Here is a 19,933-nt window from a genome sequence, read left to right as displayed (position 1 = left end):
AGCATGACCTGGAAGCCTCCTTCAGGACAGAGCAGTGAGTGCGGAGGAACAGGCGATCTGCAGGTCACAGGTGTGCTTAGACGCGCACAGGCATGCATGCGAATTCGACCAGAATGAGTAGTTTTTTCAGACTGAATTATTTTAAAATAAGTGTGCTACCTTCTTTCTCCGTCTATTTCCTACAAATTCTTCCGAATTCAGAATAAGCATTTCCTAAAATGGGTTCAGTTAAACCTTGCTGATGAGGAATCTAGGAAAGCAGTTACTCTGGCCTTACAGACCAGAGCTTGTTACACTCTGTTTAGTTGTGCACTCTCCTCGCCCCTGCAGAAAAGGTTCTCCTGACAAGTATGCCTCTTGCACTTGCAATAGGTACAGATGATACATACTTGCTGAATGAATAATGCTCTCCGCCAGGAATGCTCTCCCCCTTACCCACATGGAAAATTCCAGGAAAGTCTTTATCATCTGAAGGCTCATCTCGACAGTCTATAAAGACGTCCTTGGTCCCCACCATCCAAACAGAGCACCTACCATGTTACTGCCATTTTTCTTTTCAGTCCATCTTCCATGCTAGAACAGGAGCTATCTGAGAAAAGAACCGTGCGGCCACGAAGTTGTACGTGCTCAGCACTTACAGTGACTGGCCCACAGAAGGTAACTCCTACATGAGTGACCTTGGACATAGAGACAGAGAGGCACACATTTACCGAGTGGAAAAGCCAGGATTCAATCTTGGGCCCAGACTGTTGGCTCTGCTATGGCACCACAACTCCTCAGACCTCAGACCACTTCATCATCTCACGTCTGTAGGTCCAGTCTCTGCCCAGGCCAAAACCCAGCAGGCCCTCAATAACTATTGATCCGAGTAAGTGCCGTATTAGCCTAAGATAAATCCAAAAGAAATGTCTAAATGTCCATCACAAGGCTAAGCCACACTAAAAAGACAAATGAAAACAGGGGCACCTGGGTGGCTCCGCTGGTTGGTTAGGCCTCAGACTCTTGATTTTGGTTGAGGTCATGATCCCAGGGTTGTGGGATCAAGCCCAGCGTCGGACTCCTCAGCTTAGGACTCTCTCCCTCCGTCCGTCCCTCCCTCCCTCTCTCTCTCTCTCTCTCTCTCTCCCTTCCTCCCTCCCTTCCTTCCTCTGCCCCTCTCCCCCGCTAGCACGCTCTCTCCCTAAAAAATAAAACTTAAAAAAAAAAGCAAAGTCAAAAACCAAAAACACACCACAAAAGCAATTTTTCACGTCATTTGGCCAGTGATATAGGTGTATAACTATTTCCAAAATTTTTGCTCAGTCAGACATTCATAGAAGCAAACAATTTTGTTACTATTTAATGTAAAATCTGCAATGGTTCTCAGCAATCAAGCTAGTGATAGCAATTACATGCACTTATAATCATGTACTAAAGATAAAATGTCTAAAAATGTCATTACACTAATAAAATGTAAACATTCCTGGGGCGCCTGGGTGGCTCAGTCAATTAAGTGTCCAACCCTTGACTGTGGCGCAGGTCATGATCTCATGGTTCGCGGATTCAAGCCCCCATCAGGCTCTGCACTGACAACACAGAGCCTGCTTGGGACTCTCTCCCTCCCGCCCCCTCTGCCCCTCCCCTGCACACGCCACACAGGTGCCCTTTCTCTCCCTCTCAAAATAACTAAAGAAACTTCCAAAAATAAAATAAAACGTAAACACCTCTGAAGCACGTGCAACCTGTTCAGAAGCTGTGCAAACCAAAACAAGTGGCATTTGGTGGTTTAGTTGCCGCTTGGTTATAAAAACAATAACTCTGTTCAGTTAAATTACATTTATGCTGGAACACAAGACAGGGAAACCTGGAGGGGCAAGTGTCTAATCCTCCTACAACACTTGTCTACAGACAACGCCTAGTGTGCTGTTACAAAATTACATGCTAACGTGTGTCAATTGTACATACATGTATAATGTACGTACGTAAATTATATAACTCACAATCAGTTATTCAGAATCCCGGAGTCATAAAAGCATACTTCACTCTCTATCCGGACGTCCTCCATGTGAGAAAACACAGGCTCGTAACCAGAGAAGTGAATCTGTGCGTGTACGAAGGTCCGCTGCATGGTCCCCACTACACCTGCTACTGTATCTGAAACTCTCCCTTCTGGCACGAGAATGGCAAATACTTGCTCAGTAGGTGTTAGGTAGGGTGGTTAGAACCATCAAGGAACGATCCCTAGAAAACCACTGAAATTCAAACATTACCTGGGGGAAAACTACTAGTTAATACGTAAACAAAACTTTATGAAATTAGATTCACTGAGCCCCAACGGTGACGACCACAAACAAGGTTCCTTTGTGGCTTTACCCTGAAGCCCGACCAGGAAAGGGCCGAGGCAACACCAAGGCAAACCCGAGGAGCACGGCACCGAGAGGAAAACGCATGGAAAGAGGAAGGGACGAAGTGCAAACTCAAAATCACAGCCATGCGGTCAGAAAGGGGTCTGAACACAGCAGTGCCAGAACCCTGGGGAGGCCCTGCCTTTATTTCTCTCCGGCTTAGGAGAGCCGTCAGTGAAGCCATCAACATTCCCTCACACCCTTCACTCACACTCAGGTTGCTGGCTGCCTGGCAAGATCCAAGGTTCCTCTCCAAGTCAAACACGTCTTGCGCCACACGGGCTACCGTCTCGAAGACAAAGAGCTTTAGAAAGTCAATACGCTCAAGTACACGATATATAAAAACATACATATAAATGCACATAACAGACAACAAATAAAAGAGAAAGGGGTTCCTTATACCACACTTGTGATTTTTTCCGAAAAACCAAACTCCGATTTATCCTATTTTTATTATTTTCTTTAGTATTTGATTTTTAGGTAATCTCTACACTCAATGTGGGGCTCAAACGCACAACCCCAAGATCAAGAGCCACAGGCTCTTCCGAATGAGCCAGCCAGGCGCCCCTCAATTATCCTATTTCTAAATTATTTTCCTATAAAACTCCCAAACACTGCTTTCATTGCAGTAATGTTAATTTTTTGATTTCTACAAACACGGTACTTAGGAGAGGGTTCGAGTCAAAATACCAGGGTTCAAAGCACTGCTCCTCGGCTCCCTAGCTGCATACCCTTGAGCAAGTGATCTCATCTCCCTGTGCCTTGGTCTCTTCATCCAAAAACAAGAACAGGAAAAGCACCTACCTCACAGGATTGCTCTAAGAACTGAAGATGATACATGCAAAGCATTTATTAGTAAACATTTTTTTAATAAAATACACAAGAAGTCTTATTTGCTGAACAATTGAATTTGTAACCAATTCCTCTGTAGATCCACTAAGCATTTTGAGAGAGAGAGAGAGAGAGAGAGAGAGAGAGAAAGAAAGAGAAAGAGAAAGAGAGAGAAAGAGAGAATCCCAAACAGGCTCTGCCATCAGTGCAGAGTCTGACATGGGGCTCGATCCCATGAACCGTGAGATCATGACCTGAGCAGACAGCAAGCGTTTGATGCTTAACCAACCAAGCGCCCCAGTCACCCCTACAAAATGTTAAGTATTAACAGTTATCAGAATAACCTAGGTAGCTTTCAAAAACTGTATTCCTGACAGCCAAATGGCTGGTTAAGAAATATGATTCAGTAATAAAAATGCAATTAATAAACACAGATAAACAAACATACACGCACACTTCAAGCATTTTCCAAATATTCTAAAACATGCACACCATTCTCATAAAAAAAATAAGTATTTTAAAAAAATTTTTTTTTCAATGTTTATTTATTTTTGGGACAGAGAGAGACAGAGCATGGACAGGGGAGGGGCAGAGAGAGAGGGAGACACAGAATCGGAAACAGGCTCCAGACTCTGAGCCATCAGCCCAGAGCCGGATGCAGGGCTCGAACTCACGGACCGCGAGATCGTGACCTGGCTGAAGTCGGACGCTTAACCGACTGCGCCACCCAGGCACCCCAAAAAAACAAGTATTTTTAAACACATAATCTTACTACAGTGAAGTAAATGCATAAACTACTTCTAAAACTATGTTTTCAAGAATATACTTCAAAAATAAACCACAAAAAAACATCACGAATGTTTTCTAACGCTTTCCCAGATTGGCTGGTCTTAATTTTACCATCCTTGATATTCCCAAGATAACAATTTTCTGAAGGTAATAAGAAAATAATTTTTAAAAACTGAAATCAGCAAATTTAGTACAAAAACACATTAACTATACCAAGAACTCAACAAGGCCACCTTTGCCAAACTTGAATTAAAAACACATTTTTAAATAGTTGAGGTCCTAAACGTTAACTGTAAAAACACTGTCCATGGTACCCCTGGCAAGCTCCACATCTTGAATAAGCAGAAGCTTAGTTGATCGACAAAGGAATTATTTACAAATTCACTTATTCAGCAAATAGGATTTCTTATCTGTATTTTATTACCCTGATAAATTAAAACAATATGTATACTAATAAATACATTTCATTAAGTGGTCAAAAATAATTACAATCAAAATAATTTAGTCATGCTTTTTATAAAAAGGAAATGGTCACCAAAAAATCAAAATGAATTTACACCTAGCAGTAAGTTAATAACACGATATATCTGCTGCAAAACGAGTTGCCACCGAGTAAATAAATTAATCTTCAGTGTTGGTAATCTTAAACATAAATTCAATATTCTAATACTGTTTTTACCACACGCATTTTTTAAAAGTCATACACTTACATATTACTTTGAAGTCTGAAAATTCCGTATTGTGCGTGGCAGGTTTTAGAATATGATTACTATCTCTCTGTGCTTGTACGCTTATCTGTATCTCAGGAAATACACTAAGGGAAAACAGTAGTAAAGAAACATCCTTACCGAGTCAATGGTTGGCATGATTCAGACTTCGAATGTGGGAAGGAGAGAAAGAAGGACACACGAGCGCCAGGAGACATAAGCCCACAGTGAGCAACCCATCCGCCCACCCTAAAACCTGGAATACGTTAGCCCGCGCTGTTCTCTGAACCGGGAACTGACCTGTGGGTGGGAGTGGCCTGTAGCTCAGTCATGGGATGGTATTTTCAATAACAAAAATGTAAATTCTGGCATCTTATTACTGACAAGTAAAAATTAAAATAGGTACTCACACAGAAAACAATCAGATATATAAGAACTGCAAAAAAAAAAAAAAAAAACATGTGGAAATCCACCCTTCCATCATACTGAGCGACATTCACATTTCAAATGAGACGTATGTTAATTTTAGAGCCATAGTTGGAAAATACCATGAATGTTTACCGCGAAGGCTTTAACATCTACCTTCAAATACAAACCAAAATTCAAATACAAACCAAAATCCCTAAGACTAAGTATTGTAGGGCAGAGCTCACAAACCACAGTCTAGGAGTCCCCGGGCTTCCCTCAGATCCCTTCCAGTCAACCACAGAGTCAAAACGTGTTCACGTGAATCCCGTATTTAGCATCAGCCGCTGTCATTGTGTCGGCACCTGTGCTAATGCTCAAGGCAATGACGGGTCAGACCGACGGCCCCTTAGCACAAATCAAGGCAGCAGCATCGAACTGTACTAAGTCAATGAATTTGTCATGGCTATGAATTCACACTTCAAAAACGAGGGTGCGGTTTCACTGACGAGTGTCTTTGATAAAACAGAAAAAAAATGACTAATTTTATGAACATCTGACTCCCGAACACACGTTGGTTCAATAACCTGTGCCCCACGCCAGGAAAAACTCTCCGTGGGCCACACCCCAAGTGTCATGGAGCTCTCAAGAAAGAGCACCTGTGACCTGCCCAAGTCGTGAGCAGACCGAGCCCATTTCTCCACGGGCTCGCGCTTCCACGTGCAACGGTGACCGACGAGCCGCATCTACAGGGGCCTGCGTGTCTGGCAAGCACTTCCTCACACGTGGACGAGCAGGCCTGGCCCTTCAAGGGCTGCCAACTATAAAATCTGAGCTTTGGTAGGGAGTTGACATTTTTCTGATCCACAGTAGTATTAACAAATGTGATATTTTGATACTGTTTAAAGAAATGTGTCAACACTCAGAAAATCCACCTAAGTCAGCGAACCAGTATTTCCTAAACCGTCAATGCGCGACAACAAAACCATGCGTGGGTAAAAGATGCATTCAAAGAACAAGACAGACAAACTCTAATGTAATAGAACATAAAAAATATTTTCAAAGGATCTTGCAAAGAAGAATTAGCAGCAGAAATTGAAATACTTAGGCTGAAACCAAAAACCTTCATATAACTGATTCTCTTATCACCCATGTCTCTTAAAAACAATCACCCCAAAAGTCACCCCAAGTTTTTGCCAATACAAAAATTCATTAAAGTGAAAATGTAATGTAGCCTAAAAACTCATTAGAAAGCTCACGTAAAATCACGGTCTAGAAGTCGGCTGCACTCAGAAAGTCATCAGATAATACATAAAAATAACATGTTTGAAAGACATCTTGCCCATGCACAGGCTTTATACCAAACACGTACACAGAAGTCACACGGTTTAAGAATACAATGGTTTTTAAATATTTGACTGTAACCGTCAGTATTTGCATTTTTGCTCCCACCTCATTCTCTCAACATATGGAACCAGATTCAAAGCAACGGGAAAAATGGACAATCTGAAGTCTCAGCACCAAAACCGTGACTGATAACCGGGCACAAAAAGAAATTATCAGACAAATTTTATTGGTTCTCTCATAAAATCAGGAAATGAAAAGAATAAGTAGGTCACCATGGAAAGTACCACTCATAGCAAACAAGAGTACAGAGAAAGTACATTCTTACAAGGAACAACAGTTTACATTTGGAAAAAGCAAAAATCTAATCTTCTATTAGCAAAACATGTACGGAATCAAGCAACGGAGAACAATAAGCTACAATTCTGAACATAACAAGCTAGCTGGGCTGCTCCGAACCAATAAACACCCAAACAAGACTAACGAATGAGCATTTTTTCATGGGTCTTCGTTTTAGGAGTCAAACCGTCTTTTACTACATAAACAGTAAGACTCTCAGATGAAGTTTTAGAAAGCAAGACAAGACTTCTACCCGTCATGCCCTTGTCAGCACGGATGGTGAGAAGCTACACTCAGCAGCGCTCTGCCCCCTGGCGGTGTGCTTCTGGCTCCCAAAATGGAGGATGGCTTCAAAAACACAAAGAAAGGGGCGCCTGGGTGGCTCAGGCGTGGAGCATCCGACTGCAGCTCAGGTCGTGATCTCCTGGTCCGGGAGTTCGAGTCCTGCGTCGGGCTCTGTGCCGACAGCTTGGAGCCTGGAGCCTGCTGCGGATTCGGTGTCTCCTTCTCGCTCTCTGCCCCTCCCCCACTCACACTCTGTCTCTATCTCTCAAAAATGAATAAATATTTTAAAAAATTAGAAAACACAAAGAAAATATCTGATATTCTATAAAAATGGTCTTGTCCATTCTGCCTAGGTCAACTGGGCACTAGCAGCAATAAACTTAAGGAAGTTTGAAATGTCAGAAACTGAAAAAAGTTTAAGCAAATTCATCTCGTTCACACCTAGAGTTAACGCAGACAATTCCAGTTTACTCCTCTTGTCCTGGCGGAATTATTACTCACGTATGTTCCATACGGTTCTCTCTTAACGATAATGCCACCACAACATTTAAAAAGCAACTCCCAACATGGAGGAAACGTACTTCAATATAATAAAGGCCACATATAACATACCCACAACTAATATGCTTAACTGTGAAAAGCTAAAAGTTTTTCTTCTAAGATCAGGAACGAAACGAGGACGCGCACTCTCTCCATTTTTATTCATCATACTATTTGAATCCTATTGGAATAAATGTATTTGGTAAAGTCGCAGGACACAAATATACAAACATCTGTTGCCATTTCTATGCACTATTAATGGACTTCAAAAGAGAGATTAAGAAAGCAATCCCAGGCACAATTGCACCAAAAATAATAAAATACCTAGGTATAAATTTAGGCAAGGAGGAGAAAGACCTATACACTTATAACTACAGACGCTGATGAGGAGAAAGACCTATATACACTGGGGCGCCTGGGTGGCGCAGTCGGTTAAGCGTCCGACTTCAGCCAGGTCACGATCTCGCGGTCCGTGAGTTCGAGCCCCGCGTCGGGCTCTGGGCTGATGGCTCGGAGCCTGGAGCCTGTTTCCGATTCTGTGTCTCCCTCTCTCTCTGCCCCTCCCCCGTTCATGCTCTGTCTCTCTCTGTCCCAAAAATAAATAAACGCTGAAAAAAAAAAAAATTTTAAAAAAACACACACACACAAATTACATAAAAAAAAAAAAAAAAGACCTATACACTTATAGCTACAGACGCTGATGAAAGAAACGAAAGACAACACAAATGAAAAGATATATCATGCCCACTGGTTGGAAGAATATTCTTCCAATGGAAGGGTTCCCAACCTGAGGGAAGAATATGGTTAAAACGTCCATACTACCCAAAGCAATCTATAGATTCAATGCAATCCCTATCAAAATACTCAAGGTATTTTTCACAAAACTAGAATAATTCTTAAATTTCTATGGAACCACCAAAGACCCCAAACAGTCAAAGCAATCTTGAGAAGGAAGAACGAGACTGGAGCTATCATGCTCCCTGGTTTCAAACTATACCTATGAAGCTGCCAAAACAGTATGGCACTGGCACAAAAACAGACACACAGATCAGTGGAACAGAACAGAGAATTCAGAAATAAACCCACATTTATACAGCCAATTAATCTTCACCAAAGGAAAAAGAATTATACAACCCAGAAAAAACAGTCTCTTCAATAAATGGTGTTGGGAAAACTGTACAACTACATACCAAAAAATGAAACCGGACCACTTTCTTTTACCATATACAAAAATAAACTCAAAATGGATCAATAAAAACTTATCTATAAGATGGGAGACTATAAAACTCCTGTAAGAAAACTCAGGCAGTAAATTCTTGGAAACTGGTCTGAGCAATATCTTTTTGGATTTGTTTCTTCAGACAAGGGCAACAAAAGCAAAAATAAATGAATAAAACTACATCAAATTAAAAAGATTCGGCAGAGCAAAGGAAACCATCAAAAAAAAAAGGGGGGGGTAATGTACACAATGGGAGAAAATACTTGCAAACCACATATCACATATATCCAAACAAAGAGTTCACACAATGCAATAGTGAAAAAAAAATCAATTAAAAAATAGGCAGAGATTTTTTTTTTTTATCTGGGGGCACCTGGGTGGCTCAGTCGGTTAAGCGTCCGACTCTTGATTTCGGCTCAGGTCATGATCCTGATCAGGGTCTGTGAGTTTGAGCCCCATATCGGGCTCTGCGTGGCCAGCGCAGCGGCCAGCGCCAACCCTGATTAGGATATTTTCTCTCTCCTCTCTGCCCCTCCCCACTCGCGCACTCTCTCTCTCTCTCTCTCTCTCTCAAAATAAATAAATAAACATTTTTAAAAAATGGGCAGAAATTGTGAATGGACATTTTTCAAAAGAAGACATACAGAAGGCCAACACGTGCATGAAAAGATGCTCAACATTAGTCCTCATCAGGAAAATGCAAACCAAAACCCCAAGAAGCTACACTTCACACCTGTTAGGGTGGCTGTTACCCAAGAGACAAGAAATAACAGCTGTTGGTGAGGATGCGGAGAAGAGGGACCCCTCGTGCACTGTTAGTGGGAATGCAAAGTGGTGCAGCCACTGTGGAAAACAGTACGGAGATTCCTCAAAAATGTTTAAATAGAACTACCCACCATACAACCCAGCAACTCCACTTCTGGGTATTTATCCAAAGAAAACCGAGAGACTAATTCAAAAAGATACAGGCACCCCTCTGTTCACTGTAGTCTTATTTACTATAGCCCAGATATGGAAGCAACTTCAGTGGTCATCAATGTATGAATTTGAATAAAGACGTGGTATACATACACCATGGATTATTACTCGGCCATTAAAAAAAAATAAAATCTTGCCATTTACAACAACATGGATAGACCTAGAGAGTATTATGCTAAGTAAGTCAGAGAAAGACAAATACCATATGACTCCACTTATGTGAAGTCTGAAAAGCATTAACAAACACCACCAATGACAACAAAAATAGAAATAGACTCAAAGATACATAAAATAATTGTCAGAGGGGAGAGGGGGTGGAGGAGGGACAAAAGAAGGGAAGCAGACTGAAAGGTACAAACTTCCATTTCAAGGTAAATACGACCTGGAGATATCATGTACAACGTAGGGACTTTAGTTAATAACATGTAACAACTCTGAACGGTGACAGACGGTAGCCAGATTGATTGTGGAATCTCCTCCTAATGTCCGTAAATGGGTATGAATGCTGTATCACTATGTTGTATACCTGAAACTAATAATGTCGTATGGCAACTGCATTTTCATCACTCTCACACACACACACACACACACACACACACACACACACACACACACACACCACTGTAAAGCATGCTGTGTGTAAACGAACATAAAAACATGACCGTGCAAACAAGTGCAACAGAAGTTCACATCCTTTTCTGCAGGCCATGCAATGTAATTTTCTTTGACACCAAATTTTTTTTTGAACAAAAGTACAGAAATCTTGGCTACTTTCCAGTCACAGAAGCTACTCAATTTCAGTTCCTCTGAATAATTTCATTCATGACACACACCTGTAAACTTGCAAGTATGAAACTTCAAATTATCCTTACGTTCTGGAATCAACTATCAGGAAAATATCTTCGACGTGGGCTATTTCACCTTAAAAAGTACATTTACTTTCTAAGTTAAATTATAGCACAGTTTTGGTCAATCACATATGCCAAGATGCTGAGTGAAGTTTCACATTTGTATTGTTGCTAGAACCAAACCTCGACCAGCTGACCGAGACGGGCAAAGGAAAGCCCTCACGAAACCCCTCACTAGCCCGCGGCCTGCTCGATTTAGCCCCGAGCCAGGACTGGAAATGTTAAGAAAAGCTTCTGCTCTTTCATAGTAATGCATAAAGACGGTCCAGCTTTGACAACACGCCCACACCTGCCATCAACTCATACACACGGGGATCCTAGCTAGAAGCCCACCGATGGATTCTCATCTCAGGTCCGCCAGCCCTCAGTGGCAGCTAACAGGCGGAGGGTGCACCCCGACCTGGCTGATGGGTCTGGGAGATGTGGCCGAACTGCTTAGAATCTAACTCAAGTGTACATGTAGGTCAATTTCTCAGCTCTCTCCTAGGCTTCTTCAAGGTGAATGAGCATATCCTAACTACAGTCGGCCAGGAAAATAACAGAAACAGCCAACTTTTGAGCAAAAATCAACAGAATTTCCCTAACCTGAAAATAATCTTCAGTTATTCAAGAGATCAGTTTAGCTTCATGTACCCTGAGTAGTATTCATATCCATTTCATTTACAGTAAAGGAAAACAGATGTACATCACGATAGCTGCTAGGATTACTTATTAGCATTTTCTGACTTCCTACCTAAGCTCAAGTCTGGTAAAACTGTTTATAAACAGAATAACCAAAGCCTAGTAGTAACGTTTTGCACACAACTGCTCGATTAAATCCTTAGCGACATAACACCAAGCCTTCTCCTCTGCAGCTTCCCACCAACTCGGTACAAACCCTGACCGTCTGTGACTCTGACTCTTTCAAGAACACGGCAGAGCCACTTCCACTGCTGTGCTATTAACCACAACCAAAACTTGACAGTTCTAGAAAAGACCAGTTACAACGGTTACCTGCCATTAAGTCTATAAACTGCAGAAATTAAAATTAGTTTTCATCGGCAAGAGGAGAGCAAATTGAAGCTGGTCTCGATGCGGTTTCAATTTAAGATGTGAGACAATGTGAGACAAGGGTTTCACCTCAGACTGACCGGCTCACGCCCATACAGACGTAAAACTCAACCAGTTATTATAGGAAATAAAGGTTAAAAAAAAAAAAAGGTTACAACCACCACTGAGTTCCAAGTCAGAAAAAAAAGACAGAGATGCCTATAAATACTACAAACACATCATTGGCCACTGCCTGGATCATTATGTATTAGTCACCAAAAAAAGGGATCTTCTGAAGTATCGATGTTCAACAGCCCAACTGCTGTTTTCAAAACAGTCTCAAATATAGTTCAGGGGTATGATGCAGCATAGTTACAACCTAAGTACTAGTCTGGAACATAGATGCAGCTATAAATTATGCAACTTATCACTACTTCCTACTCCACCTCTGCTGACAAACCAGAAGTTGTTTTTTACACACACCTCTGGGTAACATGAATCACCGCGTTACTTCTCCAGATTAACCAGAATAGTAAAATATAACACATTCACCTTCAACAAGCACATGTGGGTGTCTGTGCAAATTCTAGATTATTTTTTCCCACCGGGGCAAAAAGAAGACAATGAGCTCAATAAATTATTTTTAAAAAACTGACTTTAAGAACTACCTCACGGAGTAAAATGGTCCACCGCCTAGAAGAGTTTTTGCATTTAGGTGTAACCTTTATGCAAAAGAGAAACACGTGAAAAGATAAATCTTTAAAAGCCTAACAAATACATTTCAGATGTATTTTAAGACGCATATGCCCATGTTCGGTCAGGAGCAAAGGTGTGTAGGGAAAGGATGCCGTGTTCACCGTTGCTTTTCCACAAGAGTAAATTTCTAAGCTCTCGCTCTCATGAAATCAGGAAGAGAAACACAAACCAAGGGCTAAACTGGGATGAGTTAGACAAGAGAACGCCACAAACCAGAGGGAGACCTTTGGGGAACCAGAGAAGCCCTGTCCCGCGAAGGCAGAAGTGAAGATTCGCAAGAAGTGTTCTACCATGACAAATAGTGAGAAATCGCGAAAAGAAAGCAAGCCTCAATATTAAGGAAAGAACAGGACTAAAAAGCTTTAAGACTGTATTAGGAGCCATAGTTTTCCACAGGAATCAAGACCTTAATTCAACTTAACAGCAATCTCCTAGTGATAAAATATCAACGTTAAGTTTAGACCAACTCTCGTTTTAAAATTCCAAAAGAATCTAGGAGCCGAGTGAGGAAGGGGTTGAAAAAGAGGCGGTAAGATAGAACCTGCTTTTTGTGGGGAAGCTCTCCTTTTACACATAAATGTGAATCTGAAAGAAAAAAGTAAACTTACCAACCAGGTTGATTTTAGAACACACTCAGATTTTCTTAAAAAGTAATGTAATCCAAACACCAAGTTTATCATCTTACCAAACACAGAAGCCACAGAATTATCTGTGATTATCAGGATTGCCTGACATCACCAGTCACGGATGATTAACATAGTTATACAATTTGATAACAAATACCGATCGCTGTACCCTCCTCCTCAAAAAAGCAAACAAAAGAAAATAAACCACAACTATACTCTCCTATCCATACATGGGAAGATTATCCAAATATTTAAATATAAGGAGGCTTAAACTACATTGTTAAAGTCAAATTCTGGAGTAAATTTGCCTAACATTTACCGAAAATAACAAAGGCCTAGATCATGCTTACATTCTTGCAGAAAACTAAGGAAAATGATTTGTGATGGCCAGAGTAACAATTCATCATCAGATGGTACAAACTTCTAGACATGAGTTTAGATACAGCAATCGGAACCCGCGAGCCTTGAAATATTGGTTTAGAGAAATACTAACATGAAGGTTTACCTGCGTCATAATGAAAAACACAACATGTTAAATGTGAAAGTCAACTTCCAAGGCCAGAATAAATTTAATAGTATGCAAAGATTCCCCAAAAAACTTAACGTTAAGCATGAACGAGGTTCTAGAGAATGAAAAAAAAGACATTTTTAAAAGCCAATCTTCTTTGTTATGAAAAGCTGTCCCATATAATTCTGGAGAATCATTTCTAAAAAGAGATCACGCATAAGCGGGGAGAAAAAACTAACTGAAATTCACGACCGTGATCCAAAATAGTCCTTCAAATTTGCTTTGCTTCAAGACACTTACAGAGGCACTTTTCACCCTCAGAGTAACCATGGAAAATAAAAAGTACCTCTCCAAATGACAGGCCAGTTTTAGCACCTACTAATATCTCTAAGAGAATAGAGAAGAAGTTTCGAGTGAGTGCTTAAAAATGGAATTTTTTGAAACCAATTAACTATAATCTGTTTCTGGTTTAGATTTTTTTAAATGCCAACTCAATTCAAAAGCTCAAACAGTAAACTGAAATATCTATTACTAAATTGAAAAACTATTCCTTTTCTCAACCAGACTTGGGAAATCTCTAAAAAACACAATCATAAATAGATTCATTCATACAGAAAAACAAAACAACCACGTTCCAAGAAAATACTTTACATCCGAATTTTTGTAACCAGAGAGAAGAAAAATGAATCCATTGTTCTCAAAGACAACATCGTACTCAAAGTCAAATTACTGCCCGTCCGTCGCCTTTCACAAGACGTGCTGGTGAGTCTACGAATGAACACGAGTACGTGTTACCAGTTTGCCTCCTAGGACCTAAGTGAAAATCGTTGCAGAGGATGAGCTGTGAATCAGGAGTAACTTGTCAGCGTTCAAACTGGCAACCGAAGCTAACAATGCGTATTAATATTCAAGTAAGTACTGAGATGAATGGCTCTGCCCAGCAAGGCGGAAGAAATCCTTCCCCCCGCAGACACGACCAAGAGGTCGAACACGAAAACGTCAACGTTACTCAAACGGACGAACTGGAGTCTGGCGACAGGAGAGGATGCTCACGACAACGTTCACATCTGCCCACTCGATGGGTGCCTGAAGGCCGGTGTGGGAGCAAATGACACCGACTCTGAAGTGGCTGTTGGAGCCGATCAAGACTAGGTGCTGGGGAAACAGTCCCCCGGGAGTGCCGGCGTCCGGTGCAAGGTGCGCCGCACGACTACGCCGGGGCTCCGCACTCGCCCGCAAGCGTTCGCCTCCACCCTAACCCGCACGACCCCTCCGGTCCCGGCAGAGCGGGCCTCGAACCCAGCCCGCAAAAGCCCTGGAAAGCCTCGCAGCCGCTCGGCCATAAACAACTGCCATTGTCCTAGGCCAGGAGCGAGTGTGACTTCCTCCTCTTCCCTGGAGCACGCCCAGGGCTGGGCGCCCCCCGGCGAGGCCCGGGAGCCGCCGAGCGACCCTGCCCGGCCCCGCCCCCGCCCCGCCGGGTCACCGCGGACGCCCGCCCCGGCCCGGCGGGGGGAGGGGCGCTCCGGCTGCAACCTGGGAGGCCGGCGACGAATGGGGGAAAACCTTTCTCTCCAAGGGAGTTCAATTCCGGGCCGCGTTATCAGCAAATGCGCACGATTAGAACTTTCCTGATATTTACTTTACTCTCGCGGCTGGCAACCCCCGAGTTTGCAAACCCACTGGAGCAAAACACCGCCGGTCACATGCTCGCCCGAGTGACAAAGGTCCGCGTTACCCACAGCCCGGAGCGCCGCGGACCCCGCGCCGCAGTCAGGGGGAAACGCGGTAAAGTCACGCCCGCCTCCCGCCGCAGGGCCTCTCGGCCCGCGACCCCCGCGCCCGGCCCGCGACCCCCCGAGCCCGGCCCGCGACCCCCGCGTTCGGCCCGCCGACCCCGCCCCCGGCCCCGCCCCCCGGCCCCCAACCCCCGGCCGGGCCCGCGACCGCGCCCCCGGGTCCCCGCGGGGCACGCGACCCCCCGCCCCCCGCGGCACAGGTGACGACGCCGCGCCCGCGCCCGGCCCCGCGCGGGGATCTCCGCCCCCCCCCCGCCACCACCCGGGCCCCGGGGCGCAGAGTGGGGCCCGGGGGCGGGGTCGGCGGCGGGGGGGGGGAGGGGGCCCCCCCCCCGCGGGGGCGCCGCCGGGGCTCGGGGAGCGGGGCGGCCTGAGGGGCTCGGCGGAGGGGGAGGGGAAGGACGCTCACCTCGGTGGGCTGGCTGATCTCGAACAGGTCCAGCCGGTTGGCGTTCCAGTGGTGGATGATGTCGGCCAGCTTCCGCCGCTCCTCGTCGCGGCCGCCCGCCGACATCCTCCCGGCCGCGCTCCTCGGCCCGCGCCGCCGCGGGGGTCGGGGCCGGGCCGGGTGGGACCGCGCGCGCCCACAGGTCCGCGGGCCCGGCCGCCCCGCGCTCGGCCGCCTCCGCCCCGCCGCCCCGCGGGCTCCGCAGCCTCCTCGGGCTCCCGGGCTCCTCGGCCGCCTCGGCCGCCTCAGCCGGCCCGCCCCGCGTCAGCCCCGCCGGCCGGTGTGCGCCCGAGCGCCCGCACACGCCGCCCGCGCGCCCCGCCCCGCCCCGCCCGCCGTGCGCGCCCCCGCGCCCGCGTGCCCGCCCCCGCGCGCCCGCGCCGCCGCACCTCGGGCGGCCTCCGCTAGGTGCTGCTGCGTCGGCCGCCGACAGGCCGCCGCGCGCCGGGCCGCCTCACCTCCTGCGCGCCGGGGCGGGGCGGGGCCGGGGCCGGGGCCCGGGCCGGGGCGGGGGTCGAGGGGCGGGGCGGGGCGGGGTTCGGGCGCTGCTGGGTTCCGATGGCGCTGGTTTGCCGGGTGCCGGGTTCCGACGCGGCTGGGTTGGAACGCGTGGGTCTGGGTTCCGACGGTGCTGGGCTGGAGGGTGCCGGCCTGCGGGGATGCTGGGTTTGCAGGGTTCTGGGTTCTGACGGGCGGGGCTGGGTTCGGAGGGTGCTAGGTTCGAACAGGGGGGGCTGGGTTCCGACAATTTGGGTTTGCAGGGTGCTGGGTTCCGACGGGCGGGGCTGGGCTCCGAGGGGTGGTGCCGGGTTCGCACGGGCGGGGCTGGTCTGGGACGGATGGGTGTGGGCAGTCCAGGGTGGAGGGACAGAAGAACGCAGGCAAAACTCCCCGAGGGCGGGTTGGAGGGCGCGGGAGTCTGGCAGGTACTGACCTTTGTATGCAGCAGGGCCTGTGTCCTGCTCCCTTGTCACCCCGCCCGGTTTCCCGCGGGTGTCTCTTGGTCACTAATGGACCCCATCGGGGCGATTCCCTTTTTGTTGGGGTCAAATCAGAGCGCACCTCTTGGAGCCGCTTTCTTCTGAGGAGGGTGAATTATCATGGTGTGTGCGTGGATTTCAGAGATGAGGTTTGTGAAACCCTTGCCGTGCTCTGGGAGGCGAGCCTCTCCTCTGCTCTCCTGTTGAGGCCTCCACGCTGTTGTCCGCTATTTCCATGCAGGGCAGGGTGAAGCTGGGGTGTCCAGCTCCCCTGGTGTGTATCCACTCAGATAACACATCTTTTCTCAGGCAAATGACGTCTGCAAAACTCCACAGACGCAGAGCACGGAGTTTGCAAACTTAAAATGATAGAGAGGGGAAAAGTCATTTGACCTTCCCTTTTTCTGCTACCCCTTAACCCCCGACGGTAAAGCCTCTAAGTGTCCCGCTCGATGTGGAGACCTAAAATTGATTTCAGTAGCAGGTTTTCTAAATTTTAGGAATGTTTGTCTCATTAGCTGCTTCCTCTTTAACTGCCCCCTAGCCCTCCCCCCCGCTCCTCAAAAGTGTTTTTCTGGCTGCAGAACACATTCCAACAGACTATGTCCTCCGTGCCACTCATACAGGTGAAGTTGGTTTCTTATATGATCTGCGATGTGTTGTAACAAAAAGCCTTCGTCTCTGAAATGCCAAAGCTAAGTAATGAAAATAGTGAGTTCTATTTGACAAAGCCTCTTTATTTTTGTCATTACTCCGTCTTCCAGTGTGGAGATAGTTTTTCTCTCCACCAATCGGGTTTCTTCTTTTGTAGGAGAGAAGAGAACCCTATCATGCCTGCTGGGTTTTGTCTTCGGCTTTCTTTTCTACTGTACTCGTACAGTAGAGCTACATAAGGAGGCTTTTCAGCAGAGAAGCATGAGGTGTTGAACCAGTGCCATGGGGGAATGAATTCTTGCATAGTTCCGTCGTCTTCCTTCTCAAAATCAGAGCGTGGTGATTTGCAGAGCAGCCTATGTGTATGAATGCCGTCTTCATGTTCTGGCATTCTGTTCCTTTATACCTTGAAGTTCTGGTGCTGCTCTCTTGACCCAAGCTGTGTTTCCTTTTGGTTTGGTTTCGTGTTCGTAGGGACCATCAGGGGGCCAGTGCCGCTCAGAACTGTCTAGCTAGGTTCCCCACGTGCCCTGCGCGTCATTAGCCACAATGTCAGCGGAGGTCTGACAGTAAGAGCTTTATTCCTGATGGTGCTATTACCAAGAGTGACTTCGCCCTTAAAGAATTACGTAGCTTGCCAAGCTGGCGAGTGGGTTGCTGGGGTCCAAAGTAAGTGCACTATAGTGTTGCTGGAGGAAGCTCAGTATCGCAAGAAGATAAGCTCGAGCGCCCTGCGGTGTTATTCTTGTCATAAAAAATGCACAAAATGCAGGGCGCACACAAAATGCCTGCAGGGTGACACGGGACACACCGAAGGCTCTTAGTCAGTGTTAATTATTACAGTTTTCATGAATCTCATCAAAAGTCCCCCTCTGTATGTTGTATGAGTGGTATAGTAACATCCAAACTACAATTCATAGTAGATCCCAACCAGCATGAGTTTATTGACAAAGGTTTAAAAGCAACCTGAAATCCATAGAACACCTACAGTTCGTAAGTCGTGACGAACCGGTATCTATTTAGGCCATGAGAGTGTTCAGGCTGGCATTCTTCCGCTAACGGTCATTGTCCAAGACCTCAAGATAATGTCCTGAGACCTGTGTTACTTTTGATGCTACGTTATAAAAATAAGTAGACACGATCTTCTATTTTCAGCATACTGCTGAGTTCTGGTACGTTTAAGAAATCGGATTTAAGTGCTAGTCAAGAGATGCTGTATAAAAATGAATTCATTATTTATTACTCTTTATTATTTATTTATCTATGAAACAATTTATTATTGACCCCACCTTCTGGACAGAGAATCAGAGAAGTGACATCAGACACTAGGCTGAAGGTGAGCCAAGCTATATCGGGCGAGTCCTTAAAAGGGAGATCTTTTTCATCTATGGGTCTGTTTTAAGATGTATTTTCCACTTTGTATTTAGCCTTTGGTTTTCTTTTTTTAAACTATTATTTTATTTTCAGTTACACTATTAAAAAAGTAAGAGCTCCTGCCTAAATCTGCATTGATCTACAAATATTTCTAAATATCTCTGTCTTGGGGTGCCTGGGGGACTCAGCCAGTGGAGCGTCCGGCTTCGGCTCAGGTCACGATCTCACGGTTCATGGGTTCAAGCCCCGTGTTGGGCTCTGTGCTGACAGCTCGGAGCCTGGAGCCTGCTTCGGATTCTGTGTCTCCCTCTCTCTCTTGCTCTCTCTCTCTCTCTCTCTCTCTCTCTCTCTCTCTCTCAAAAATAAATACACATTTTTGGGGCGCCTGGGTGGCTCAGTCGGTTAAGCGTCCGACTTCAGCTCAGGTCAGGATCTCACGGTCCGTGAGTTCGAGCCCCGCATCGGGCTCTGGGCTGACAGCTCAGAGCCTGGAGCCTGTTTGAGATTCTGTGTCTCCCTCTCTCTGACCCTCCCCTGTTCATGCTCTGTCTCTCTCTGTCTCAAAAATAAATAAACGTTAAAAAAAAATCTAAAAAAAATAAATAAATACACTTTTTTTTAAATTTTTTTTTCAACGTTTATTTATTTTTGGGACAGAGAGAGACAGAGCATGAACGGGGGAGGGGCAGAGAGAGAGGGAGACACAGAATGGGAAACAGGCTCCAGGCTCTGAGCCATCAGCCCAGAGCCTGACGCGGGGCTCGAACTCCCGGACCGCGAGATCGTGACCTGGCTGAAGTCGGACGCTTAACCGACTGCGCCACCCAGGCGCCCCAATAAATACACATTTTTTTAAAAAAGTAAATATCTCTGTGTAAAACTTAAATCTGCTTAAAACTTTAAAGTACAATGTAATGGGACTGAATGTATGAGAACAAATAAATAATGATATTTTTTGGGGCGCCTGGGTGGCGCAGTCGGTTAAGCGTCCGACTTCAGCCAGGTCACGATCTCACAGTCCGTGAGTTCG

At 45.6% G+C, this 19,933-nt stretch overlaps 1 protein-coding gene across 19 annotated transcripts in view; it reads right to left on the bottom strand.

The window, feature by feature from the left end:
* AFDN (afadin, adherens junction formation factor) overlaps positions 1 to 16,136 on the bottom strand; it is a 143,089-nt gene extending 126,953 nt beyond the window's left edge. For 4 of the 19 annotated variants that reach the window (XM_023254578.2, XM_023254581.2, XM_023254580.2 and 1 more), the window contains exon 1: positions 15,857 to 16,135. In XM_023254578.2, coding sequence (XP_023110346.1) covers positions 15,857 to 15,961 — 105 coding nt within the window. In that variant the 5' untranslated portion in view covers positions 15,962 to 16,135. Of the gene's footprint in view, positions 1 to 15,856 lie in introns of all 19 variants that reach the window. The other 15 variants (XM_023254583.2, XM_023254584.2, XM_023254586.2 and 12 more) reach the window with 7 other exon arrangements.
* Between the last annotated feature and the right edge of the window lie 3,797 nt (positions 16,137 to 19,933).

Source organism: Felis catus, chromosome B2 (assembly GCF_018350175.1).
Source record: "Felis catus isolate Fca126 chromosome B2, F.catus_Fca126_mat1.0, whole genome shotgun sequence".
In the NCBI taxonomy this organism is placed as follows: Eukaryota; Metazoa; Chordata; class Mammalia; order Carnivora; family Felidae; genus Felis; species Felis catus.
This window is presented reverse-complemented; position numbering and strand designations above follow the sequence as displayed.